This window comes from Pungitius pungitius, chromosome 18, assembly GCF_949316345.1.
Source record: "Pungitius pungitius chromosome 18, fPunPun2.1, whole genome shotgun sequence".
Classification (NCBI taxonomy): domain Eukaryota; kingdom Metazoa; phylum Chordata; class Actinopteri; order Perciformes; family Gasterosteidae; genus Pungitius; species Pungitius pungitius.
Window position 1 is genome coordinate 8,907,695 of NC_084917.1, and position 27,320 is coordinate 8,935,014.

Below are 27,320 nucleotides of genomic sequence, written 5' to 3' on the forward strand. Positions count from 1 at the left end.
AAGAACGGAAACCCGATAAAAGAGTTATTGTATCTATTTATTTAATTTGTGGAAGGTGCCATTGCAAAGTCTGCCAACTTGTTTTGCGAGAGGTCATTGTTATTGTAATACAGCAAGGCTTTCTATGGAGGAACACATTAGTAAAAATGTGCATACTAAAATCACACAAAACATTACATATGCTATAGATTCCGTGTTTTATTAAAACAGGTACACGGAGCATGCTTTCTCACTGAAGCAATGCCTTTGAACTAGATAATAGTCGGCAAGTCTTTTATTTATGTTGGTATATCACTGCATTGGCCCGAGAGAGGACGCAAAGAGAATCCAAAAACAAACAATACTTTGACCTTTACGACACTGTTATTATGTTATTGTTTGATTCTGCTAATTTGCATGTACTTAAAGAACTGCATATACATTTTGCATGCCAATGTCATTTCTATAAAAACAACCGCTGCATTGTTTCCCATCTGAACACCGCACACTCGTTCATCGAGCTGGAGCCTTGCCTGTCAGGTAGATCTGGCGGCTGTTATGGCATAAAACTTAAACAGTCCTTTGTTCATTTGGGGTTTTGTTTATTTTATTATTTTGAAATGTTTTGACTCAGAATGGAATCACAAATTACCACATACTTTTCATAACCTTCAGCTCGCGATAGTCCAAATAGCACCAACAAAAACAGTATTAACATGAAATGGCTTCATCGATTTGAATACCCCTGGGCTTGACCGAAATATATATTTTGAAACATTAATATGCATTCTCAATAAATATACAATAATCTACAATAGATGCAGGCCCTTATATCTCTATTTCTTTCTCTCCATTTTACCTCAGAGCACGTAAATATTGCTCAATGCAGCCTTTCCCACAATGGAAGGGCTTTTTAATGAGGAAAGCGAAAACGTAATGGCATAATAAAAGACATCGCCAAATGATCCTTCATTTGATTTCCATTGCATTAGGCTCATTGACTGGCGTCAGCAGCCAGGCCACTCTGTAAACACACCTTGCTGAGTAGTCTGCAGCCATGTGTATGTACTTTACGTGTGTGTGTGTGTGTGCTGTACATGGGTTTTGGATGCTGTCTATTTCTGCAAGACCGACTCTGAAACTGGCCACACTAGCGGCATATGGAATGATTTTCTTAAAAGATGCCTGTCAAAATACACGATGATAACGATATAATGCAATGACTTAAAAAATGAACATTGTTTAAAAGGCATGCAACCTCAACGGTGCACATTTATCTTGGGAAAATGATTTGATGATAAAAATATTCCCAGTAACCAGATTATGTGACTTCAGAAAGAGAAACAGATTTGCTGTAAGCTTCATGAATCCTTCTTCATGTTCCATGTTTGCAGCCAATCAAATGTTTGACATGAATACAACACATTTTCTAAAATAACTAAATATCTTTGTCATGAGCTCACTTCTGTGAGCTCTGGACATTCGGCCTGTTTTAGGGAGAGATCCTGAACGTTCACAAAAGAAATGCAACTTCCACTGTCTTTCACTTCCAGGATGTCTATCTTTCTCCTCTGATCTGCGACCGACTCAACTCCATCCTGAGGAGCAAAGCCTAAAATGCATGGATGTTGCTGCTGCATTGCAGGCAGGTTGCTCCCTTTTTCCTGGTGTCCGTTGGGTAGTTGGCTGCTTGGCGCAGCGTCTGTCATTGATGTCCATTGGCTAGCTGCCTTGCCAGCTGCTTTTGGTGGAGTCCGTAAGGGACTGTCATTCGGGACGAAGGTATTCATGACCGTGCCACCCGATGAATCCTCTTTGCTGGTACGGGGGGAAGTCTGAATGTTGCTGCTGCTCCCAACACCTCGGCCGCATCCACTCCCAAACCCGAACCCATGTCCATCCCTCTGCCGGAGGATGCGCTGGTACAGGATCCTCCAAAAGGTCTGTCTGAACTCCAGAATGTGAAACGCATAGATGAAGGGATTCACAACAGAGTTTGCATGGGAGAGGATGATGGCAATGTTCATCACCCAGATGTGTGCACGGCCGCAGTTACGACACAGGTAGTTGAAGCAGTTTATGATGTGCAGCGGAAGCCAACACAGGGCAAACAAACCCACAATGATTGCCAGCGATTTGGCAGCATGCACCTCTTTCTGCAAGGTTGATCGAGGCGAACGGGGCGAGGCGCTTTCCCCAGGGGAAGGAGCGCGAACCACTTTTGACCCCATCAGCCGCAGCTGGCGCCGAGCGGCCATGAAGATATTTGTATAGATGACCAGCATTAACGCTAAGGGAACTAGCACACAGCCGAAAAAATTGAAATAGACCATGTAGCCCATCGTAACCACTTCTTCAAACAGGCACTCCGTCAAGCCTTCAGGGCAGATTTTGCTTCTCGCCGCAGCGGTGCTGTTCCTACCTGTGTAGAAGTAGGGATGATTAATGCGCCATAACCTCCAAACACATTTCTTGAAATATGAATGTTTTTCATTTCAATATGGTGCACCAAAAAGAACAATTTAGCTGTATTCAAGCCAACATAAAAATACTGCATACAGTTATTTTGATTATGCCTGTAGTAATTAGATGTTTGGGCTTAAAACAGGGTTTGTTCGTAGATGGATTTCCCCAAATCCATATGTTCTGGATTTGAAAAACTGACTGTGAGACAAGCATTTAACAAAATTTAGGTGACAAACCCTCTCCTTAGAGAGCTATGAACATCGTAACACGTGGCATATTCATGTTTCTGTGCATCTTTGGGTAAGCCGGGGTATATATTTGCCAAAATAAATCCCTCACCTCTGTTCCAGCCTAGCATCGGTGTCAGGCCGATGCCCACTGAGAGGACCCAGCACAATGTGATGACACACTTTGCCCTCACCCCAGTCACCAGGCTGTTGTACCTGAAAGGTTTAACACAGCACAATTATAAAGTTGGTTGATCTATCTTTGCTAAGTGTGATCGCATCCCTGGAAGTCAAAGTCAATATTTGATGATTTAGAAGAGGATACAATGGTTGTGCACTCAAGCCAAGGCGTGATAGTTATTTAATAAGCTACAGCAATATTCTCCCGAACTTTTGTCTGCTGATTAAAGACAAACATATTATTACATGATTTACTGGAGGTCAACCTAACCTTTATTTTACACTAATAATATAATGATAATCTAATGACAATACTTTTACGTTACCATATTTAAGCCTTTTTCATGTCAACAAAACTGACACAAGGAAATAAGAAAACACACCCCAAATAAATGTATTTAAAAAGGCCTGTTAGCAACATTTAAATTCCCTCTTTTCATCATTCTTTTTGCATCCTTACGTTTTGGGCTGATCTGAGTTGGGGGTTAGGCGAGAGTTGTGCAGAGTGCTTCATGTAGACACTAGGAATGTACGCATTTGGCGAGAGTAATAAAAATAAAGAATTTCCATGAATAACTGCTGTATTGTGGGGAACATCACCTACAGTCACGACCCACGTGACTGAGATTGTTTATGTCCAAGGCGGCAGCCAGTCCTGAAACTGATGAATTATTAGCTCTACGGCCTTTGGTGCCAGGGGTTGTGACAGCCGCGTGAGCACACAAACACAAACAGAACCCGTTATGCAACTGCTTATGCAAATGCATCACCTGCTGTGGCTTACTCGATGAAACATCCGCTCGTGGCAGCAGTAGAATTTGAATGGTGTTGATTTACAGGGATGAAAATGATCAAAGCCCAAGAAACTTATTTCCTTTAACAGCACGCAGACGGCCAGATTAGCCTAAATTCATAATAATTCATTGTGCTCTCCTACAATGCCTATGTGCCTCTCAGATTGAATGGCTTACCCACACCCCTCGGACTTCTGTGTGAAACGAGAATTAAATGGGAACAGCAAAAGAAGAACAATTATGAGACAGACCGACGCTGTCAGAGAACCAGAGAGATTTGGTCAGTCTGGAAAGTCCTGTGGGTTTAAGTGACATCGTGGGAGGCTATTTCTGTTTCTGTTTTCAGCACTACTCATGCGACCTTTTCGTTTCCTCTCACCTGAGCGGGTCCTTGATAGCGATGTAGCGGTCTACAGCGATGGCCAGCAGGCTGAAGATGGAGCTCTGGGTGAGTATGAGCACGAAGCAAGCAATGAACAGGCAGCCAAAGAAGTCGGCACAGAAGCCGGTGCTGATGTTGAAAGGGAAGAAAACATCACAGGTGATACAAAATACCACAATGAAACCACGCAATATTACCTTCTTTTAAATAAATCATTGTTCGTAAAGTCAGAAACCAACCAAAACTTAACCTCATACCTTAGGGTTAGGTTAAGATGAGGAAAGTCAAATAAAAGAAAATAATAACATACTGGTACCTAATGGTGATAGCAAATGGAATTGCCAGCAGCCCAACAGCGATATCAGCCACTGCCAGTGACACCACGAAGAAGTTGGTGATGCTCTGCAGGTTGGAGTTGAGGCAGACGGCCCAGCAGACCAGGACGTTCCCAGCCACCGACAGGAAAGCAATCACCAGCTCCAGGCCGATGTAGACCATCTGGTCATTTTTCGGCATGGTTGTTTTTTCCTCTCTTTTGCTGTCTTTGCACTTTCATCCCACAGACCCTGCTGCTTGACTTGTTTATAGACAAAATACCTGCTTGCCAGATCACATGGTGTTAAGTAACGGAAGAGCGATTGTGTCACGCGAGGATAGCCAAGGCAGGAAGTTCCTGCCACTAACAGCTGTGTGAATCAACCTTTTACTGTCAATCACGCATTAACAGCCTGGTGGCCTTCTTCTTTGTCTCCTTAACCGTGTCCACCTCTTTTGTGTGCCGCGGGGTGAACTTTGCCACAGACAGCAGCAGAATACTGAGGAGGACGGATCTGGGAGTTCTGCCGGACGGCTGCAAAATGAAGAGCAGTGGTCTGCAGCGGGGAGAGAGTGAGAACACAACGTCAGTACTCTTGCCTGTGCAAACAGATTGTAGGATAGCCATCTATCTACCGAAAACAGGCAGACACCGGGCTTTAGGGGACAGGCCAACAATGTGCCTTTTATTTCAGGAAAAGTTTCCCAAAACACTTCAAAGCACTAATCACATTTTATTCCAACCTAGCATGGGTGAAATGTATAGGCCGAGTTCATCTACTATAACTGCCTGGTGGAGACAAGTCTCCATGAACTAATAACCTGAGCTGCATGTTAGCATTATTCTGTATTTTTTAACCCTGGAAGTTGGAAATAACTGAAATGATCTTTGAACAACAGGCGTTCTTATGTAAGTTTGAGTGCTTAATGCAGGTTCACTCAGACCACAAGGCACACCTGTGTAGGTTTTATCTCCTCTGAATGGGAAAGTGGACATATGTTAAAGGTGAAAGTTATCAACTACACAACTACAGTGAAAAAAACGCTTTGTAAACATGACATAGTTCCTGCCAAGGTGAGTAACATTCGACCAGATAAGATTCCACAATTGACTCTGGATTGGAAACTGGGTCACTACAGGAGCAATGCTGGGACCATGTGACTAATTCAGGGTTTACAGTCCTTCAGCATTTCTCAGATAAGAGGATTTAACAATCCAATCATTCATTCATTCAATCGACCGGTTTCTCACCACAGTTGTTCTCCCTTTCTATGAGGAATTATTAATGTTAAGTTGTGCTTGCTGCTCATGAGGATGCTGAAGATCATCCTCGCCCTTACTCAACATGAGGGCCATGTAATAAGAATCTTCAACCTCTGATGAGCTTTAAAGTGAGTATAAACAACACAAATATTTGAGGGTATAGGGGAACTCATATTTACCTTTTGCTCTGTTAACAAATGTGAGCTATTAACTCACATATTTTTGTCTTAGGGGAAAGCTTGTTAAAGGAACTTTAGTGTGCATACATGGGAACGTAATGGAAATTTAAAGAGAAATGAAAAAACAGTCATTTTGTTACCTTCCAAACATTGTTCTTTCATGAACACACACACAGAGCTGTAGCTTTACCAGCAGTGATCCCGATTGGCAGTACATTGGAGCAGAGTTCTACGTTTCCTCTATTGTTCTGCTACTGAAACCTTCTCACAGGCCAAAGGAATTTAAAAACCAGGCTTTATCCAGCGGCTTTGGAAAGCCATAACGTCAAGCCATTAGGGTTTTTTTTAGATCGAATTTTCTTTACTGAACTTGCACAAGAGAAGGCAGTCTTTATGTTTAAAGTACTAAAAAGAATATTCAGTTTCCACTACCACTGTATATAATAGGCTACGTTATACAGTAAGTTATCACATGGCGAACGCTCTGGTTTGAACTTCCAGTTTTCTGCTTTGGCAGAAACAATGCGCTTTATTATTATGTGCACAGAGGCTTCGATGAAGTGATAAGAAAAAGTGCACCCTGCTGAAAGAGGATCTCAATCCTCTCAATCAATGCACCGAAGCCAAAGGGGGGGAATGAAAAGCTCTGGTTTTACTTCTGGCAAATGTAGTGTGTGTATGACTGATGAGGAAAGCTACGACATGTTATGAAGTGCTGATAAACATCAGCTGAGCCAATACTGATCAACCACGGCAAGTTATGTGGATGATGTAATAGATGCCGAGTGATGGGGAAAAGGCTTCAGCCATGATCTCAATGTCGATCCATTTATTATCCCCGAACTGAGCTCATTTTCAAAATGACAGCTACTTTATTTGTATTATTGGGAGCCGTTGTGACATTATATACTACTTTTAACTTCAACCATTTGCTCATCAAGTAATTCCCGAAGCGCCACAAGAATACACCAATAACTGAGGTAGTTTATGTGATTTTGTTCAATTGATAAAAAAATTTTTTAAAAACGACTGTATTTTAAGTCGTGTGAAGCTGTTGCTTCTTAAAACTGTGCTTCTAAAAACTGACACCGACAGACACATTAGGAGCATAATATTTCTTACCTTATTGAGGAACAACCAACAAGTAGATGCGGTCACGCCGGACAACGCAAAGCAGCGTGAAGCCTCCGATGCGGCTGCGCTGCGGTACCAGTTTGAAGGTGCAAAATGCCACGCTGCATCCGGATGATACGCACCCACGCCGCCTCTCCCTCCGCGTGCATTGGGGCGTGTGCGTGTCTGTGTGTGAGCGAGATACGCCGTACTGACGGAGGGCTTCGGGTTAAGCGTGACGTGCGACCGACCTGTGTTTCCCGTTATGCACGTGACAGCCGTGAGGACGAGAGGAAGCCTCGGCGGCCTCAACGCGCGCCACCTGCACGTTGTGAATGAATCCGTGCGTAAAAGTGCGGAAGCAGGCATATGGTAAACCACTCATGTAGATCAGGTGCTAAAACTCTCTCTACACCACTTCTGCGTGGTGTTGCAATTTTTTAATCCATAGTGCTCGACCATTCTGTTTCTTTTCGAAGCAGAAAACACAAGGAGTCGACCTAAAAAGAGGTTCTATACACTTTAATTCAATTTTGATCAATTTTACCCTGAGACCCGGATACGTAAAAATAAAACCAACAACGTACTTTTATGTAGTTACAAGGAGATTTTATTTAACATTTTTGTGTACAAACAGGCAGCAAATGCCTTCCAAACATGTTTGCCCTCAGATTATGGAATTCATTTTTACAGTTCTACGAGCAGAACATTGAATATTGAACAGGAACAAGAGTTCAGAAAATTGAGGAGGGTAAAAAGTATTTGGTAAGCAAATCCTCAGTTTTATTTGTTAAGTGTAGAAACAAAACTAAAAATGTTAAAGTAGTCAGATTTAGTCAGTTAGATGCTGTAGACTATTGCATGTGATAATAACCAGGGTCGTGTACAATAAATGGACGCGATTTGTAACTTTCATTTAGAGCAATATGTTCCATATTTTCAGGCTATTCCACAGAAAAATGTTACCATTTCTAATGTATTTATTTGTAATGTACAGAAGGACTGAGGTTATGGAAGGTACATGCAGTTACACTCAACAAACCAAAAACAATGCAGATTTTAGAGCAATATAAGACTCTTGTCCTCTACCACATACTGACAGTTTGGCCTTTCATAGAGACTAGAGGTGTGCCAACTCAACCCATGACGATAATGCGCCAGTGGACGCCACAATAAATAAAACGGAAACCAAATAATGTACTCTCTAGTATAATACATATTATACAACTCCATGGAAAATGATTGGTTTGTGTTGCGTGGACTCACTGAATCTACCCTTTAAATTGACAGGAACCTGCATCTGTCATTCAGTTATCTAAATCAGATGGCTAAACGATCCCAGTGGCCCGTCAAAGCCGTTGTACACAGTGGTTGTGATTCTTGGACAAAACGATGACAAACAGTTGTAACCTTAACAGGATGTTGAATAAACAGACATAAGCATTACATTTCCCCAAAGAAAACACACCACATAAAGACCATTTTCCTAACATGATTTTAGCTTTAGGTGATATTCCATGAATAAATAGATCCAGTAAACTTTCTTATACTGGGAACAGGGAAAACGCATGAATAAATAAGAATTAAAAGGCATTAAAGAAGTGGAAATGTTAAGAACCAAACAAGAAGAGCAAGAAAGTCTGTTTTTTTCCCAATTAAGACAGACGTTAAAAGTTTGAATTACAGCATCACAGTCAGATAAAGGTGGCAAGTACAGTACGAGCTAAGACCATGCTTAAGGTTAAGGTCCTGTCTTAGTCTTTCAAAGATGAAAAGGTGTGTGGCTGTCCTCAGCAAAGGCAACAGGAGACTGAACAACGTTTCGGGAATACCACATGCGCGGAACCAAAGAAAAGTGTCGAGGCACGATAGGGCAGAATAGTGTAGGCAATCGGGACTTGTCGTAAAGGTGACGGATATACGAATGAATGAATGAATGGGTGGTGGATTCATTCTCTGTCTCGCATCAGAACATATATACGGTGATGAAACATTGTGCGAATGCTACAAACAGGCCAAAATCTGTGAAAGCACATAAAAAGGCATGAAGACAATCTCGACATTGTTACTTCCGGGTTGATACAATAATGATTGATTTTTTAGTTTATATTTTCATGACAGTGTAAATTACTTGATATCAAGAGAATTGATATGGATCCAAAAGGAAACTTTAAATGTGTTATTAACATCTACTCATTTACTCCCGTCTGTGCGTTATCTTAAAGTCGGACACAACCACACAAGCCCTTATCAGATCCTTGAACTGGTCAGTTGTGTTATACTTGTGAGATATACAGAAAACAACAAGGATGTTTATCCTTAAAGGATAGTTTTTGTTTTTTTTGTGAACCCGTCCTATTGACCAGAAAAATGACACACGGTGACAATGTAAACCAAGATCCTCACAAGTTACCAACATCCCAATGTTGATGGTGACACTTTTGTGAAAAAAACAGCAATAAAACAAACAAAATCAAAAAATAAAGCAATAACAATAAAACATGCCCGCATGTTAAATAAAAAACAAACAAATCTTTTCTCATTTTAGAATCAACAGTATTTCTGAGATCTTTCCTTTAAATTCCCCATTGAGTTGGAAACCTTCAGGCTTAACGGGAAGAACAAATGCATGAGATAAAATAAAGATTACAGGAGAAGATGAAACAAAATAATATTCCTTCATTAAACCAACAAATATGCTCTTTGATCAACATAAATGCAGAGTGCTCTCAAGTTACTTCAATACAGTAGTTCTAACATCACATGAGTGCACTTCTGCAGCCACAGATGAAACGTCATGTGTTAGTGAGTGTGAGTGTGTGTGTGTGTGTGGTCTATTATGACTTGGCATAATGCATACACTGGACATTATGGGTGTGAGACGTTCTGCTGAGGAACACACAGCGTTCAAAGAGCCTGTGCCTTTTCCACAACAGCAGCAGCATACAGTAATGTATGTGTACAATGTGTTTTATAATAATGTCTAAATGAATCATTGATAGGCCAGATAGAACAGCAGAGTAAATTCTATAAGAACAAGGCTAAATCCTGCTTTTTTGCTGCAGGACTTGAAGTCAAGGCTAAGACCTACCACTTTCATAATCAAATAGAAACAAAGTTCACGTAGAAAAAAAACCCAAATCAATTTCTCCCCCATGCCTCCCAAAATAAATTACAATAATAGCAACAATGACTATACTGTTTACCAAAAAGAAAGGAAAAAAAATACAACTTTAAGATTATGTACATACTGTGTCTGTAAATACACCGGCTTCCTTTTCTCCTGGAAACAAACGATCAAGATATTAATTTGGCAGGATGTTCTATGTTACAATAACAAGCACGTTTGCGTCCGCAAAAGGTATGAACACAGACAATTCCTATGTTAGAAAATATATTGCTTCCTCGATATTCAAGCTGAAGACTACCTTGATACACAAACAACACAACATTTTTTCCTTTAAGGTCTTGGTCAGATCGCAGTGTATTACTGATCATGATGTTCCTTCTACCATGTTTCGCGGTCCCTTTTCAAGCTGCAGCGTTTGGGTTTGTTTACGTTGTAAACATGTGACACACAGGTGTTGGCTTTCTTAACCAAAGCCGTGGCAGCGTTTTAAACCTCTACAAACAGCCCAAATGTTTCTTCTTGTCTTCTCCACAACAATGTTCTGAGGCTACGTAACACACCGTTAGAATTTTCCACGGCAGGGCATGAAGCAACGTTTGAGAGGGATCAAGATATTGTGTCTTGAGAGCTGATGATTGTCCAAAGGAAACACAAATAGAGGATGACAAGCTAAAAGATAAGTGGAATTTTGTTGGCGGACAAAATCAAAAAGACGTATTCTGTTCTATTATGGATTGATTTGGACAATTTTGAACCATGTTGAGGCCAACAGGGAGCACGGTGTAGTACCCACATCCTCACTGTAGGTAGAAGGAATCATATTAAATATCAGGTAAAGGGAGCTAGTTACCGCAGGACCTCGCATCCTCAGAGCTTTGAAGACCAATGGCGCCCTCCGGTGTTTGAGGGAAATAATCAACGTCAGAAACAATCCTCTGTGGCTGCGAAAGCCTCATGAAATCTGCTCAGATAATGCAAAAACATATTACTGGAGGCTCACTTTGAGCCATGGTCCGACTCTACTGAACTCCTCCATTGCAAAATGTCAACGTTAGCTCTATACTTCAGTGGAGAAGAGGATGCTCTGTCTTTTACTGTCCGGGGTGGGGATCGTCTCAAGCTGGAGGAAATACAGCAAGACTTGGACCTGCAATGAAAGAGGAAGTAAAATAGATGAAATACAAATTAAGTTTTTGGTTTCTCAAGTCTGCAATTAGCAGAGCAACCTTTTAAGAAAAAGCTTCTGAAAATTCAAAGACAAAATGCCAAAAGAAGATCTTTAATGGTGCACCTGCGCCATGACTTCCAAGGACCAACTGTCCCCCATACTGATGGGTTGGGTGGGGTTAGTGGGGATCTTGCTGTCCTTCTCGGAGGGTCTCAACAAGGTCGGCCCGAACACCGTCGCCAAGTTGTGGAGAGACATCTTGTTGATGCCTTCCTTCTCTGCCACCCTGAGGAGAGAGAATGACGGGACGATTCCATCAGAGGCGTGGAGCGATCGCAGGAAGTATTAAAGTAACGTTATTGTGCAGCGACTTACAAGTTGCAGTTGACTGCACCTGTTGTATATTCATGGCTTGTTGTATATCCATCCGTTTTATTTGTTCTGAGCATGTGGGCATTCGTATTTACATATTATGCAAGCGTGCAAGTGTTTACCTCTTCAGGTGATCCAAGAGGAAAAGGAACGTGACCAGGTTGGGCTCAGGCAGCGACAGAAGTAAGTTCAACATGCAGCTTTCTTTGGCAACACTATCCGACAGAGCTGCACAGAAGGAAGGGAGATTTTACATATACTACAAATGAAGGACCTTTACCTGAAGCAGACATGAACGAGTTTTAAACCCTGGTAATTAGCCATGTTTGAGAATGCTCACAGCCCTCTGACTTACTGATGCCACCTGCAAAACTGGGGTAGAGGTCATCAGTAAAGAGCGGCTCAGGCAGCTCTCGGAAGTACAGCTTCAGGGTCCCAGCGATGGCATTGACGTCCATCTCACTCATCATCACTGACACGTCTTTGTGATCTACAGGAGGGATTAGATGGTTGAGAAAAAGGGTTTGCTTCGGGTGATGGTCAATAAATCTGGTCAGACATAGAAATGCATAGCAGTTACACTTTCATAACGCCCACGTTCAAGGCATACTCACTGGTGTCAAAGGCGGTCTTCAAGGCCTGGATGTCAGTGGCCACTCCTGACACTCTGTAGATGCCCACCTCCTCCATACCCCGCCTTTCAATTTCCTCCAGGCACTGCCGCACGATGTAGGGCACCTTGGAGCGCTCTCTCCTGGACGGAGACAAACGTTAATGATCAACAACAAGTTTGTATTCGGTGAGATGCTGAACTGCATCAGTGGTGAATAAGCAACGAGGTACTTCATGTTTTGGCGATTGAGAGAAAAGACAAAATGAACCCAGATGTGTTTTGCAGCTAAATATGCCGACAAATTAAAGTAAGGCAACATTTTAGTTTGAATATTTAAGTGTCAAGTCACTAAGTCAACAGCATCAATGGCAGGTTGACAGGATGCATGTTTTAATGGCAATTAGCAAATGTTAATAAGGTAATGTTTAAAAGGTGATCACAATACCGACAGCTTAGAGGCTGGTGTGGCTCTAGACTCTCAATCTTCTTAAAAGTTGGTCTAAAACAACGTAACTCGCTCGAACATTTGTGTTACATCAAAGAAACAAGGAAAAATTCTGAGGAGAAGGGAAGGCCTAGAATCGAGCCCTGAGGAATGCCATTAACAAATATAGATGGGTCCTGACACACCAATGGATGCCAGGTTAACTCTTTGGGGTCCAACCACACAGGTGATGGGATGATTACTTCCAATGACGTAGCCTCCTTGTGTTTAAATGTCAACTCACTTGGTTACTGCGGAGATCTTGATACCAAACACACCCATGGGTTTCCGTGAGGGCATCCTCTTCAGACTGAACTCTCGGCTGGTGAACTTCATGGAAAGTTTAACCTCGATCTGATACAGGGAAAAAAGGGCTTGAAGTTAAAACACAAGTTTAGAAGCCTGAGCTCCCTCTGCAAAGGCTTTCTGTGATGTTGAGGAAATCCTGCCATGTAAAAACCAGATGGTAACCAAATGTAAGGCTGCATTGGAGTTACATAACAGTAGAATAATAGTACCGGTAGTAGATCACTAGCTAATTTGCAAACTTTTTGAATGAGTTGTGAGGAAAGAGTACAATCAATGTACTCACCCCGTTCATGGGAATAACGGTTCTCTGCCAGTCTTTGCCTTGGAGAGTCGGAGGGTCAAGCTGGTGAGACAACACAGAAGGACAATACATGTTACCGTATGTATATAGAGGAACATTTCGTTTGAACTAAAGATATATCACAAAAGAGCCTTACAATGATCCCGATAGATAATCATTATTGATCTGCCAGTTTTAAATGAAACAATTCAGATGGTCTAAAATCTGGCTTCAAATAGATTCAAATAGAGTATTTCCACATTTAGGGGGTTTATAGGCCACAGACTTATGATATTCATTTGCTTTTTATACAATAAAGGGGAAAATATAATTATCATTGCTTCAAAAGTGCCAATCTTCCATTTTTATGCAATGTTTCTGAATGGTGGTTTTGTCACGTGACACATTGCCTTTTTTGTATTTTCATGAAAATGATAAATCTAAATCTTAAAGAGACTAAATTCACACAAAAAAGCACAAGAACATTTAGATCTGAAGAGACATACCATCTGGGGCAATAACAACTGAGTACACACTCAGATCTAATACAACAAAATAAACATACACACAGTATACTGTTAGTTGATGTTTATCTTGTGGTTGTGTGCAAAGCTGGAACATGTTTACTATAACCCAATTAACCCAATCTTTCACTGCACCGAGGCCTCTTCGGAGCAGTTTATCTACAAAAACAGAAAAACTCCTGCTTGGATTTTTTTTTTTTTATGTGGCCAAGACCTAGATTTTTGTTACCGTACTGTTTAGTGGGGAATAACTACCCTTCTCTTCTCTGTTTGTGTGCTTACAAACACTAAGCTTACATTTTCAGCCGAAAAATATTTGAAATTCCCACATAAAGAACAAGGATTACTATATAATGATGCAATACATTTTGGCTGATAAAGAATGCATGGATAAAAAGACACATTTAAATTGCAATATGTTTCACGTATAGCAAACACATTTCATCAGGTAAATGTCCTAAAGGTGGTCATTTATTTACCAACACCATAATGGTATTTTTGGCTTCCCCTCTGGCAAGTTAACGGTTATATAATTCTATGCTAAACATCTATTTGGTTGGTAAACAACATCAACTGAAAAGTAATGTGTGGGGGGGGAAAAGCCTCAGTGGCTTCTCCTAAAGACGAGAGCAGCTGTCTCCTGCACTGGATTTATGTAAATCCTACTTAGCAAATTTCTCACCACTCTGGGTGGGTTTGTTTTCAATGACATCATCTGCCAAGATGTGGTCCTGTCATATAATTACTAAAGGAACCACCAGGTGGAGCATGAGACTGTACTTCACAGATGGCAGAAGAAGGACACTGCGTGGATACAGGCTCCCTCAAAATGAATACCGATAATATAACATGAAACTGATATTTCATTCTATGACTGGTTGAGTTCAATACCATATGTATAAAAGGGACTGCCATTAGTGTCTAATGTTTTTTTTAAAATGTTTTGTAAAGACAAACACCTGCCCTGCTACGGGAGGAGGAGTAAGAGATGGAGGTTTGTGGATGGAGTAAATCAAACACAACACTTGTTTTTCCAGACATAATCTCTCTGTGTGGCTGTATCGCCTTTTCACTTCTGTCTTTGCTTTCTCTCTGTTGATCTCTTGAGTGACACTTTAGGCTGCCGTCGTCTTGGCAACTCAATCACCTGCTATCTAGACATGCTGTAGTAACTCGGTAGTTCTGTTTTGGGGATTCATCAGGATTTCAGGCACTTGCATTGCACTAGTATTGATGTCATTTCCCGAAAACATGCAGGATGGCATTGCTGTCAATCAATAACCATTGTAGGCTTTGTTCTGTGAGCAATTCCTTCTAAAGCGTATCCTGGCAGCACAGTGACAGCTCAATGGCATTCAAACAAATTAAAGCTTAGGGTCATCAGAAATTCTTCATGTCCTCTGAGCAGCAATTTCTCTCCATAGAACCAACCACCAACCCTCCACAGCACATTAGGGAAATTAATCTAATCAGCTATTTTTACATCATGCTCAGTTTAAGTGGTTCACTGAGCAAATGATATGGATTTCGTGCTCCGTGGCAGTGATGGTGACATAACTGCGTATTGGTAAGGAGTCATGTTGGGTCTGTTGAAAGTGTGTGTGGCGGGGGGGGGGGGGGGGGTGACGTCATGTCATACCGGGATCTGTCCTTTCCCCATGATGCGGTCTGCGCTCTCTCCTCCATCCTCTTTGTTCTGCTTGGTCTTGTTGTAGCACTTCTCATAGCAGAGCAGCCTCAGGGTCTGAGAGCCCTCCAGCTCAATCTCAAACTCCTTCGGCGAGGAAAAAAGAAGAAAATGGTTCCAGCGAGATTATATTTCATTTGATTACAATGACAACATCAGAGAGCATAGTAACAACAAAAAGGATAATATACCAAGAGAAACGTCCACCTTACTGCTTCATTCATACATCCCACCACACAGCTGACCACGATTCTATGGGGGTTTGGTACGGGGGCACTCTGCATATGTTTTGCACATCAGTCTGAGGCCACTACTGTGTTGGTTCACTTAGCATTTAGAGAGATGTGAGTCATCACCAGCAGCTCCTCATTAGCTGATATTATTTCCACTTTGCTGAGCAAAATTATCAAAGAGTCTTTGGGTCCAGGGTGGAAAAGAAAATGGTGCCGCGGATGATCCGACCCAGTGATTGTGTCTCAAAGCTTTCCTCTTCACTGCTGACCTCCGACATCCTGCTGTGCCATGAATGCAGATGTGTTTGCGCATGTACGACTGCTGGCCTGCATACAGCATGCACACGTTAGGGCCTACTGATTACAGGACCAGATGTGAGATACTTGACTGGAAGCACAAACTGTACCAAGGACATTTTTACAAGTACAAATGCTATTGTTAACTTTAGGAGGCCTTCTGATCCAGGCTATATTCAGCATTGACTCAATAAATCAACTGATCTCCATATTATACATCTGCAGAGACATCTTATTCCAACTGCAACGTGTACAATTGCATGCTTTTATTGTGCTAGTTTCTTACCTCGTTCCACTTGGGTTCAGTAGTGTATCGATACACTCTCGTCTTGGCTTTACTTGAAAAGAAGCCGAAGGAATCCACCTCCAATGTGCAGTAGAGATCTGGTAGACAAAGTAGTGTTGAAAATATGACATTAATAGGGCTTCTGAATTGTGCTTTGTAGACAGTCTCCCCAGAAAGCAAATCAAACCTCAAAGTAAGTAGTTAAACCTGAAAAAAAACCTAAACTAAAAGGAAAAAGACAAGGTGTACTTCTTTGTAAAACCGCTGCTCTTTTGTCAAGTTAAAGTTGAGCTTTCCTCTTTTAGACGGATGTATTTTCTGTTGTGTGCACGAAGGCTAAAGGTGCGTGACTCACTCAAGCTCTGTTTGAGGCCGGAGGCAGAGTGGACGATTACATTCAGGAACCCGTGGAGACCCGGGGATTCATCCTCTGGAAAAACAGTCACGGAAGAAAAAAGACAGCGACAGGGGATTATAGAAGCATGCAGATCTCTGTTTGCTTTGGAGCCTAATCAGACATGAAAGAAAGGGATAAAACCTCTGTTCACTTTTTGTCTCCATCTGAATCACAGCTATGATTAATCAAAATCATATATTTTCAGAGCAATTCTTCGGGTTTTCTAACAGGGCTGCCACACAATGCATGAATGCAGAAACCACACATCTTCATACATAATCAAACGTTGAGCCAAAAAACAACTAATAATTTCACAGTGGAAATACGTACTGTAAATAATCATGTAGAATATGAATTTAAAAGATTGGAAGAGAAAATACTTTTTTAAAGTGTAGATTGTAGTAGTATAAAGTATTATAAGAACATGATCTTTTAAGTCACTAGTGTTTAATGATGATCATTATGAAGTAGCATGTAAATTTATGGTTGTTAATTACGACAATTATACTGTGCTATGTGCAGATCATAATGCATTACAGGTATATTTAGAATAGACCCAAGTTTCATAGTGTAAACACAACTTTGAAAGCATCTTACCCTCTTTGTTGATGCTAAGTGGAATGTGGTGGACAGTCTGCAGCTTGACGCAGGAGTTGGTCAACATTTGCAGCTCCACAGAAGTCAAGGAAGAAGTTTTCAAACCTTGAGGAAAGAAAAATAAACATAGACTGTAAATGACATTATATATTATCTGTTCCATCTCCTTCACAAGGTTACTGGTTAATAAGTTGCTTGTATCCAGGTTTAGCCTGAGCATTTCGTGTAAAGTTTCTTGGATGCCCTTCGTAGTACAAAAGAACAGGACGCTTTACGTAACACTTACATTTCTTCTGCTGTTCCTTCATTAACTCCCTCCACTCTGCACGTTCATAGTCGGAGGAAATCAGGAAACTGTAACCCTGAACACACACACACACACACACACACGGTTGATATTGCTGTAATGATGTGGCGAGAGGCAGATTAAAACGACGCGTGTCATTCGTGCAAACTGTACATTGAGTATTTTCAAGTTAGCTTTAACAAATGGAATCATAGGAAATCCAATACAAGAAAGTCATCGTGCTTCATAGGAATGAAGCGCAGGATGTCAAAAATGCAGTAAGATGAGAAGAGCAGATGAAGTGTGGAGAAGGAGAGCGAATGGGAGGAGCGGGAGGACGGGGGAGAAGTGGGAGAGGGTCGTCACCTTGCCGTTCTTGTTGTGCACCCTGATGGGCAGGCTCGGAGACGTCAACAGGAGCAGCGACTCCTGTTCGGTGAGCTTCTTCCTGAGACGGTCGATGACCTTTGAACTCTTGTTGCCTCTCTGAAATCACACATTGTTTGACTGCGTGACTTCATTTGTGCACCAACATATTTGAAATTCAGCAAGGAACCGCTTGAGAATGCCGGAGGCCGAAAACAGATTTGTGCAAAACAAGTGTTCATCCGCACTACCTTCTCCCTCTGAATCTCACAGCGCAGGTGTGAGATCTTGACCTTTATGGCGTCGAGCTCTTCGTCGGGGACCTGGGGGATGGTAAGGGGCTCGGCCTCCTCGGGGCCCTGGAAGGTCAGCTCAGTCAGGGGAATGTACCACTTACTGTCATACTGTTGGGTTTTACTGCATTGTGAAGAGGAGAGGGGATGGATGGTTGAGGGGGAGTAAGAAGATGGAGGTGAAGGAGGAGCGGAGTGATAAAGATGGATAAAGGATGGAGATGTATGGGGCAGAGGGGGAGCGGGGGGGGGGCAGGATAAAAGGGAGAAAATGTTTTATTTTGCAGCAATTGAAAAAAATAACTAGGAACTGTGTATATGCTCAATGTATTTAAAAATGTACTTCAAAATTAAATCAATATTTAAGAAATATATATTACCAGAAAAAGACCAGCTCAATGAGTTTTATGTCTTGAAATGAATAGTCAGAGGTCAGTGTGTTTAAGATATCTTATTAAAAGAGGGATTTCATCCGAAGAATGACATTTATTTCAAATTGTAATGAGATTCTCAACAATCTACAACTACTGTAATGTTGGTATCAAAAAGTGTTTTGGTAGATTTAAGCTGCTCAGATACAAAACAGTCACTCGCAACGTCTCTCACCCTCCGATTTGTTTCTTCAGCTTGGCGCAGAGCAGCAGGTCGGTGAAGAGGAAGACGTGCCGCAACTTCCTGGCTCCCTCCACTAGTTCCACCATGAAACTGTCCCTCAGAAGCTGGCGGCTCTATGACGACAACAGACAGCCATGGTTGCTCGGTGACACTTTTACAGCTTGTGGACAGAAAATAGTTTGCAGAGCCTTTATATTGGTGTTGTATCCCAAAGCTTTATTCTTTCTCCTCTCTCTTACCGGCAGAGAACAGAGTGGAGGTGAGCTGGGAGCCAAGAAGACTAAATTTAAGTGTCCCTTGCTGCGCCATCATCAAAAATATCCGTTTTACTTAATCAACCGTGACAAAGCTCATGTGCAAGCTACTAATGTTCATTAAAAATTAACCAAAACATTACCTCAAAAGTGTGGAGGGTCTTGCATTCATTTGCATTCATTACAGTAATCACATGGTAAATGCTTTTGTCATACTCCGGTGTGATAATTCAGGTTGGAGGAGGAGGAAGGAGCGAGGTAACGGCAGACTGGGAAGCGCTGATGTCAGACTATGTAATGAGATGTGTAGTACTGCTCTTTGCCAAGAGGGGGCAGTGATGTCATTTTACAAGTAAAACCACACATACGGACTTGGAACAATAACATGGTGCAGAGAAATTAAGCCAAACCACAACTTTGTAGTAGACGAGCCACCTTCAGCTCAAAACCCTTATTTTAATAGAGTACTGTTTACTGTAAAAAAACTGATCCTCAAAATAAATCTATTAAAATTTTCATAGGAAAGGGCAGAATCTAGTGGAAAAAATGACCATGTAAATACACAATATGGTAGTTTTTTTGCCATTGCTTGTATTTGTGGAAACAAATACATTTTCAAAAATCAAAAATGTCTGAATTGTAAAACGTCTGCTTCATGTAGATTTGTCCGCAAGTTTCAGGCAGATTCCCCCTTTTGTTGACTTGGACTGATATTTCAATTAAAAATGATTTTTCTATTCCCGCCGATGTTGTTTCAGTGACCCCGTCTCACATCAGCTCTCTTGGCAGCAAGACATGACATCACACCCGTTCAGAACCAATTACATCCCCATCTTCATGCACCTCGCCTCCATCACGACCGCACAGCAGCAGAACACAGAGTTGAGCCGATGCTTGTGTAGAAGAGGTTTACAAAACCTGACAAAACATCTGCTGGGTAAGCAGTGCGCCGTGTCAGCCAGCGTGAACGCCTGTGCGCGGTGGCACAAGGACAAAGACGGAGCGAGCCTGGGAGCGTATCAGAAAAGGAAAAGAAAATGGCTCAAGGTGAAAGCAGGACAAAGTAACACGAGGGGACAGAGCAGCGATACCCGTACGCGGTTTCTTACTGTACTGATGTGGAACCATGTAAAAGCCCCACTGCAGTGTTGTGTTGTCACGCTGCTTCTTTGTGCACACACACGTGCGACCACACATGTTGAAGATGTTGCAGCAGATTACAACGATGTTTTCATACTCAAAATGAGGATTCAAGTCTAGTTCCCACTGGTGGATGAAATGATTCATTAGCATAATGAAGTCCTCCATGATGACGACCTGTGATAGATGATTTAGCTTTTGTCTACCCGGCATATTTCTCTGACGTCAACTATGATGATGTGATCCCTCAGACCGCACACCTCTAAATTCCGGATCCGGATTGTGTTGCAATGCAGACTGATGTATGATAAAATCGCTCTTTGAAAGGCTCTGACCAGCCTTACTCCTATCAATCTACAATTTGTCAAGTTGGTTTTTTATATATAGGCGTTAGAATGAAAATATACATCCTTAACAAACCAGCTGTCGCAGCGCATCAGATGACATTTTCTCAATCGTCAAACAGCCAGTCGGAGAAATGTGACTTTCTCTATTTCTCATAACAGCTGACCGCGACATCAGCAGCACCGATGTGCGAGAAGGGCAACGTGAGGCAGATGGAGCTGACAGCACAGAACTCAGATTAAATATTGACCATCTCTTGAAGGAGCCTCGCTGAGAGCATGTGACCGAGTAATGGCATGGATTTAAAAAGATCCATGTGTATTTTTAGAGGACACGCTTGAAGGGGTTTCTCTGTGCTTGTGTGTTTCGCTGCCGTGTAGAATGTGTGTGAATGGGGACTAGTTTCTGTTGTGAGAGAATGAAAGGGCGACACACAGACAATTTGGTTGGGCATTTCTAACACACACACACACACACACACACACACACACACACACACACACACACACACACACAGACATCAGGAGCACAGGTTTCCCACAGCAAGACAAAGCGGCGAGAGGAGGTGAATTGAGATTTAGGCAGCATCATCATTTGCATTTTAATTAAGCAGCTTCTGTGTGTCCCCTCCCTCTTCTGGCTGGGCCGTGGCCTCTGGGGGCCACTTGTGCTGCTCTCCTCCTGCATGCCTCCACTAAGCAAACCACATGTTACTCGCTGGTGTGTACACAGTGAGAGTGACACTTAAGCGCTCCTTGAATCCACTTCATTACGGTTTATACATTAATATACCTTAGCGTCACTTAAATTGAATTCAATCATACACTACCATGGCGGAAGCTATTACATCATTTCAGCATCATCCTCTTCTTTAAATCCAAGACTTCCTCTTCTAAACTTTCCCGGTAATGACTATCGTTTGAAGCGCGTTAAATGTTGCAATTTGGTGGTTGAAATGTGGACAAAAACCTCAGGCGTATTATATACACTAAGGTACAAAATAACGAGCTCCATTGATTACCATCCGCTGCTTTCATATATCCATAATAAATATTTGATGACTGGTGTGGAGGTCTGGACGGACTGGGGCCTGCGGGGATGTGTGTGTGTCCGTGTGTGTGCACGTCAAAAGACAAACAAGAGGATAAAGAGAGCGAGTGAATGGAACAGAAAGCAGGAATGTCTGTGTGTGTGTGTGTGTGTGTGTGTGTGTGAGAGAGGGTGGGCTAATGACCCCACTTTGAGCAGAAGGAGGAGCCGCCACTGCCTTTTCCCTCGTTCGCTCCCGCCCGCCATTTATGAATAATTAACTTGGAGTCTTCCAGCCAGAGCGGACCGACGGCTCATTACAAGGCATTATGTACAGCAGTGTCACGCAAGCTATCAATCAAGAGGCTTCCATTCATGGGCGTCAACCCATCTCCGGGGATGACAGAGGCAGCTGGGGCTTGGTTGTGTGTGTGTGTGTGTGCGTGTGTGTGTGTGTGTGTGCGTGTGTGTGCGTGCACGTTAGGGGAGGCGGAGAGATGGGAAGCCACAAGAGGGACGGAGAGCAAACACAGAGTCATCCTCAACGAGGCGACCCTGGTGAGACCATATAAGGGCATTGGCTCTGCTTTAGGCTGCAGATTGGCGGCTCCTATACACTCATTTGGCACAGACTTTGTGGTTATTCAGGGGGCGGAGTCATGACATCATCATCATCATCAACGTTTTAAGGCCATAACAAAAGATGCGATAAAGGCTAACCAACAAAAACAGAACAAAAATACATACTGTATATCTTCTTTCCTGTCAGTTTTTCGAGAAAACAGAAATGACTCTGTCACGAAGGTAACATGTCATTCTGCCCATTAGCTGTTTGCAGGAGAGCATGTCAATGAGGTGTGAAAGCAACAGAAGCAACAGAATGCGACTGAACTCAAGTCATCGGCTGTTGGGTAAATCTCTGAAGGCTCACCTCTCCCTTCTTTACGGTCATCGACTGCCGCCGGGGCGTCGTCTCCTCGTTGATGCTGGACAGGAAGTTCTGGGAGATCCGCAAGGCGTCCTGCAGAAGCGGGTGGTCCGGGTGGCTGGTGGGCGTGTGTTTGAGCAAGTCCTGGAGTACAGTGGTAGATATAAAAAAATATTATGTGTGTGTAGTAGATGGTACTATTGGTAAATAAAATATGCGCCACATTTTTTCGCTGATGAATCCTGGTAAGGAAAAGGAAAGAAAGGAGACTTGACCTTCCTTTCAGCTGCCCTAGTAAGTGGAGTAGTCAAAACAAGCTTTGTCTATAATACGCACAACTTCAATAATGAGGAACATTTATTGCCAAAATATGTTGGAATTTGAACTGGCAGTTGGTGCATAACATCAGACAGTAAGACCATGGACAATAAGACAGATAAGACAACACGGTGAAAGAAAATGGCGTGTTCAATTTACAAATTTAAAATTTGACTCTACGGTATGAAATAAAATAGAAGGCTATGGGCAAAAGGGGTATTAAATAAACAGTTCAAAAAAGGGTAAGCAACAATTTAAATTAAAATAAAGTGCACCAGTGAACAGATAACCGTACTCTACACAACTGTGTAGTGAACCTGTGAACTTGAGCACTGATGGAGTAGAGGGTGACGCAGTACATTTGTAAGAATAGCTGAAATAAAAAAAATTACATCTTACATTCTGACAATGCTACGGCATTGTTTGGTCCTAATACGATCTGGTTACATTTTAGAGTTCCTCTGATCAATAGAGATTTTTGGTTCTGTGATTTTAGATTTGTGATGTGACATCAATAAGATGTGGTCCAGCGCTGCCTCTTACTTACATGAAGTACCAATGTGCTGCGGGTCACTCGGTCCACTGGTTTATACAGCAACGCTGTACACGGGAAACGAGAGAAACCGGACGGAATTGTTTCTACATCTGAATTACTACAAATGTAGATAATTGAATGGATATTGATTGATTGAAAAGTAGCATGACGTGGCTGACCTTCTAAGGAGTTCTTGGCTGTCTGGTCCTTTGAGTCCTTCGGGCTCCTCACCTTCAGGTTCTGTTTGGAGACAAATATTTGGTTTGAGGAAAGACATCTTTAAAAAAAGAGGGCTCAATGCAGTCAGTCCAGATGAAAACATCGTGAGGTTATTATCGTTGCTGAAGCACTGAGGTCAAACATTTTCAAATTAATTATGCCATCCTCAGCAGCATTTCCCCTCACCATCTTGCTCAGATGGCTCGGAGTCATGCATCATTACTTTGGCCATTAACAACCCTCGATGATGAATCCCCCATAATGCATGTAGACACCAGCCTCAAGTCCAACTGCTAAAATACTGATGTTACTCCTTCACAAAATGAAGACAGAACATGTACAATAAAAGACATAGCCGGAGGAGAACTTTTGCTTCCAACTAATATACATACTTTGGTTGAATACGTTTTCCTTTTAAAGTACATCAACACATCAAAGTAATGAAACATTCCTTTTAAAGGTTGCACCTGAACACATCTCTGTGGCTATATCATCTCTTTCACAGTTCACTTAAACCAGGGTCAATTCTGCAACATCAGCCTCCAAATTTGAAGCATGAGGATAAGTATTTTAAATTCTAGTGGGCCTACGTCAAAATAAGTTCATGAAACTGTTGAAACGTGTGTTCAGGGCAAATATAAACATACAAATGTATTATCCTGCGTATATAAAAATTGTTAAGGTTAAAACTGGCTGTCTTTCTATTAAATATTCAGCGCACTATGAAATAATAAATGAAGGCAAGTGCGAAAGCGGTGTAGATGAATAGTGGGAGAGCTTTTTGCAAGTACATCAGGGAGAAAACTGTTAAACAGCTCTTATAATAACACATCGTTTAACACTCTGCTGCAGGTCAGTTATCCTCGTTGTCATTGTTGTATGACCAGATGACACTCTCTTACAAACTGTCCTTATATATCTATATATATATAGATATACATACAGCTACACAAAACAACGTACGTTGTTACCATAATAGTAATAACCATGGGACCCACACTAGAGATCTCACATGCTTGATAAAGTTCAGTGTACCACCACATAAGAGTGCTGTGGTGATTAGTTTCCTTGGAGGAAAGAAAGTTGTACATAAACAAGAAACGTGTACAGAAAGAGGATATCTTACATTATAGGCAGTAATTAGCAGGGACATTTGTATCAAAATTTGATAGAGTATTGCTCAACACACAAAAAAAGAACAACTTGTGAAAGACAACTGAATGATTTACTGGTACAAAGGAGGTTTGCATGCAGATAAAAGGATCTAATAACTGAGAGCTCAAGATTCAACTCCTGCAACAGAGGTGGGAGCTGAACCAGTAACCATTAGACTTTCCTGCAAACCTACAGTACAGCTGTCAAAAAATAAAAAAACATATTTCCATCCCTGTTGTCATCCGCTCTTTTCGGCTATCGTTCTTACCTCAGAGATCTCAGCAAACTGTGTGTTGGCCTGGCAGCACTTCTCCGCCGTCTCCACTGCCAGCTCGTAGTTGTCCACGAATGCTCGGTAGACTCCAAGCTGGCTGGCCTGATGGGGAGAGACAGAGAGGGGAGCACTGGTTTTTAAGTGAACATATTGAGACATGGCGAAACGTTTGGGAACCTGTTTTTGGCCCATTTACGCGTGAAAAAAACAACAACCAGGTAGTTTGCTCGGCACACCTTTTATCTGAACGGTCCCATTTTAGGCAACCAGCACTGTGCAGGGGTGAGTAATTAATGATTGGCGTAACAGAGGCTATGAAAGCACATTTAGGGAAACCCTACCAAACGCTGCGATCCATCTCGCCGGGGAACAAAAGGACCAAAGAGTAACAAATACAGTACACACACACCTCATTTCTATAAGTCATGATTGTCAACGAGCCAAGTTATTTACGCCAAAAGTGACGGTGCCCAAAAAATGAACAATAACTCCTCTTTGCACAGGAAAACTCCTCCCGCACAACTGCGATACAGGAGGTGAAAGCTGTGGGGAGGAAGCGGGTGTGTGAACGATAACGGATGCACGGGACGAAGAGTTGTTCGCCAGCCCGTCGGATCGTCTGCTCCGAGACGGACGGGGACGTGGCCACAAGAATCGACCTTTAAAAAGAAGGCGGGACAGAGACTTTGCAGCCGTGGGGCACCGCGGCAGTCTGAGTCAGTGCCGTTATTGTTGACTCTTAAGTGGTGGCCTCGTGTGAAGAGGGAACTAATTAGATTAGAAGTGGGGTACAAATGAAGCACTATTACACATCTGTGGGACAATAACCATTATTGTCCCAGACTCCGCTTAGGTCCTATTTTAAGGCCCAACCCCGACCCTTCTTCCAACATGCCCTGATCTTTGCAGTCATGAGGGGGGGTGGGGGGGGGGGGGGTGAAATTCAATTCTGTTAGGAATGTGGAGTCACAAGTTTCCTAAACATTGTTAACACTTGTCATGTTATCGCTGGCAGTGACTATGTGTAAAGTGTATGTTTAGATCTTTCAAGTTTAAGAAAATAACAGCGAGGCACCACAAAGGGACTGAAGTAAGCGGGCCTGCAGTGCCTGCACATATATCCGCACGCCACATCGGGAGGAAGAAAAGTGGAGGGAGGCGAGGAGAAAAGCAATTTTCACAATCCTGCCATACCGCGTCCTGCCCTCGGCCACACAATCTGCACCGCAGCGGAGGCCATTCAGAGCGTGACAGTTTGACTGTGGAGAGAGCGGAGGGCCGAATGTCCGCCGGGCCACATGCACACACACACACACACACACACACACACACACACACACACACACACCGCCACGAAGGCTTATTGAGTGTGGGGCTGCAGCTACGGTATCATAGCAGAGACGGATGTCGGCTAATGAAAGAAACCGCCTGGGTGTTTGGATTTCTCAGTCGGGGATTTGTCCTGTGTGAGAGCGTGTGTGTAATCCGCGGCGGAAAACATCATTAAGGAAACAGCCTCGGCCATTATACGAGGAGGCTGGATTTAGCCACCGGGTTTGTAAGGGATTTCTAACGGAGTCGATATTTTCTTACACAGCGATGTTTAGTTTACAATGACACAAAAGGACAGAGCATAGGACCCTTTATTTAATATATGCTGGCAGGTCTTTGTTAGCAGGTTAGCAGTTAGCATCCACCTGGATGGTCTGTCATCTAGGAGTCATCCAAATATCTGAATTTGGTAGATTGCTGCGAGTGAATTTAAGAAAAACCCAGGAACCCAGGATTTGTCTGCAAAGCGGTTATCAATCAGTTGAAGTAAATGTCGCACACAGAGACAAATCCTATTGATTAGCGTTCAGCTATTCCGCGTGCACAGGATGTCCTCGTGTAGAAGATCATGATTTTTAATGGGTTTTTAAATAAAGTTTGTCGTTAACAACCGCACAGGAGATTTGTAAAGTCACCTTCCATGATGTAAAATGTCTCACTCTTAAATCATGTGTCTTTAAAATCTAAAAGGTCCAACTATCTTAGTGGTGGTGATGTCAGGTGACCGAGGTGCAGTTCATTTATAGCCTGATGTAATCTTTACTTCTGTCAATTGCATTTAGTCTTCAATGAATGAAGGGGTGTTCATTTATGAAGAGGAGCTTGCTGCACAAAACCTGTGAATTTCATAAACTGTTGTTTGCCACAAACTTATTTTATTCAATAATCCACTTTATAACGGGACATTTCCATTCATTTCATGTCAAGGAAAGAGTGTGATGCTAACATCCCGGTC

The 27,320-nt window shown here is 42.3% G+C and overlaps 2 protein-coding genes across 2 annotated transcripts in view; both read right to left on the reverse strand.

The window, feature by feature from the left end:
• Window positions 1-54: 54 nt before the first annotated feature.
• Window positions 55-7,198, reverse strand: adora2ab (adenosine A2a receptor b). Its single transcript, XM_037485493.2, has 5 exons — window positions 6,909-7,198; window positions 4,345-4,900; window positions 4,026-4,157; window positions 2,785-2,888; window positions 55-2,401 (listed from the first exon to the last, which is right to left on the reverse strand). The coding sequence occupies exons 2-5, from the start codon at window positions 4,542-4,544 to the stop codon at window positions 1,431-1,433; spliced, it is 1,407 nt and encodes a 468-aa protein (XP_037341390.2). The 5' UTR covers window positions 4,545-4,900; window positions 6,909-7,198; the 3' UTR covers window positions 55-1,430.
• Window positions 7,199-9,262: 2,064 nt separating this feature from the next.
• bcr (BCR activator of RhoGEF and GTPase) overlaps window positions 9,263-27,320 on the reverse strand; it is a 59,205-nt gene continuing 41,147 nt past the window's right edge. The window contains exons 5-23 of the mRNA XM_037485169.2: window positions 25,028-25,135; window positions 23,565-23,625; window positions 23,398-23,450; window positions 22,536-22,676; window positions 18,828-18,949; window positions 18,180-18,345; window positions 17,929-18,048; window positions 17,563-17,638; window positions 17,277-17,381; window positions 16,638-16,712; window positions 16,283-16,380; window positions 15,419-15,553; window positions 13,259-13,318; window positions 12,911-13,020; window positions 12,184-12,323; window positions 11,925-12,059; window positions 11,692-11,797; window positions 11,321-11,483; window positions 9,263-11,176 (exon numbers count right to left, since the gene is read on the reverse strand). Of these exons, the coding sequence (XP_037341066.2) occupies window positions 11,087-11,176; window positions 11,321-11,483; window positions 11,692-11,797; window positions 11,925-12,059; window positions 12,184-12,323; window positions 12,911-13,020; window positions 13,259-13,318; window positions 15,419-15,553; window positions 16,283-16,380; window positions 16,638-16,712; window positions 17,277-17,381; window positions 17,563-17,638; window positions 17,929-18,048; window positions 18,180-18,345; window positions 18,828-18,949; window positions 22,536-22,676; window positions 23,398-23,450; window positions 23,565-23,625; window positions 25,028-25,135 (2,064 nt within the window). The 3' untranslated portion in view covers window positions 9,263-11,086. The remainder of the gene's footprint in view (window positions 11,177-11,320; window positions 11,484-11,691; window positions 11,798-11,924; window positions 12,060-12,183; window positions 12,324-12,910; window positions 13,021-13,258; window positions 13,319-15,418; window positions 15,554-16,282; window positions 16,381-16,637; window positions 16,713-17,276; window positions 17,382-17,562; window positions 17,639-17,928; window positions 18,049-18,179; window positions 18,346-18,827; window positions 18,950-22,535; window positions 22,677-23,397; window positions 23,451-23,564; window positions 23,626-25,027; window positions 25,136-27,320) is intronic.

Excerpts from the sequence above, each read along its gene's own strand:
- adora2ab (XM_037485493.2), bottom strand. The coding sequence starts at position 4,544 with ATGCCGAAAAATGACCAGATGGTCTACATCGGCCTGGAGCTGGTGATT. Across the intron at positions 4,158-4,344 it reads CCATTTGCTATCACCATTAG|CACCGGCTTCTGTGCCGACT; the intron begins GTACCAGTATGT and ends TTTCAACATCAG. Across the intron at positions 2,889-4,025 it reads GCTATCAAGGACCCGCTCAG|GTACAACAGCCTGGTGACTG; the intron begins GTGAGAGGAAAC and ends TAAACCTTTCAG.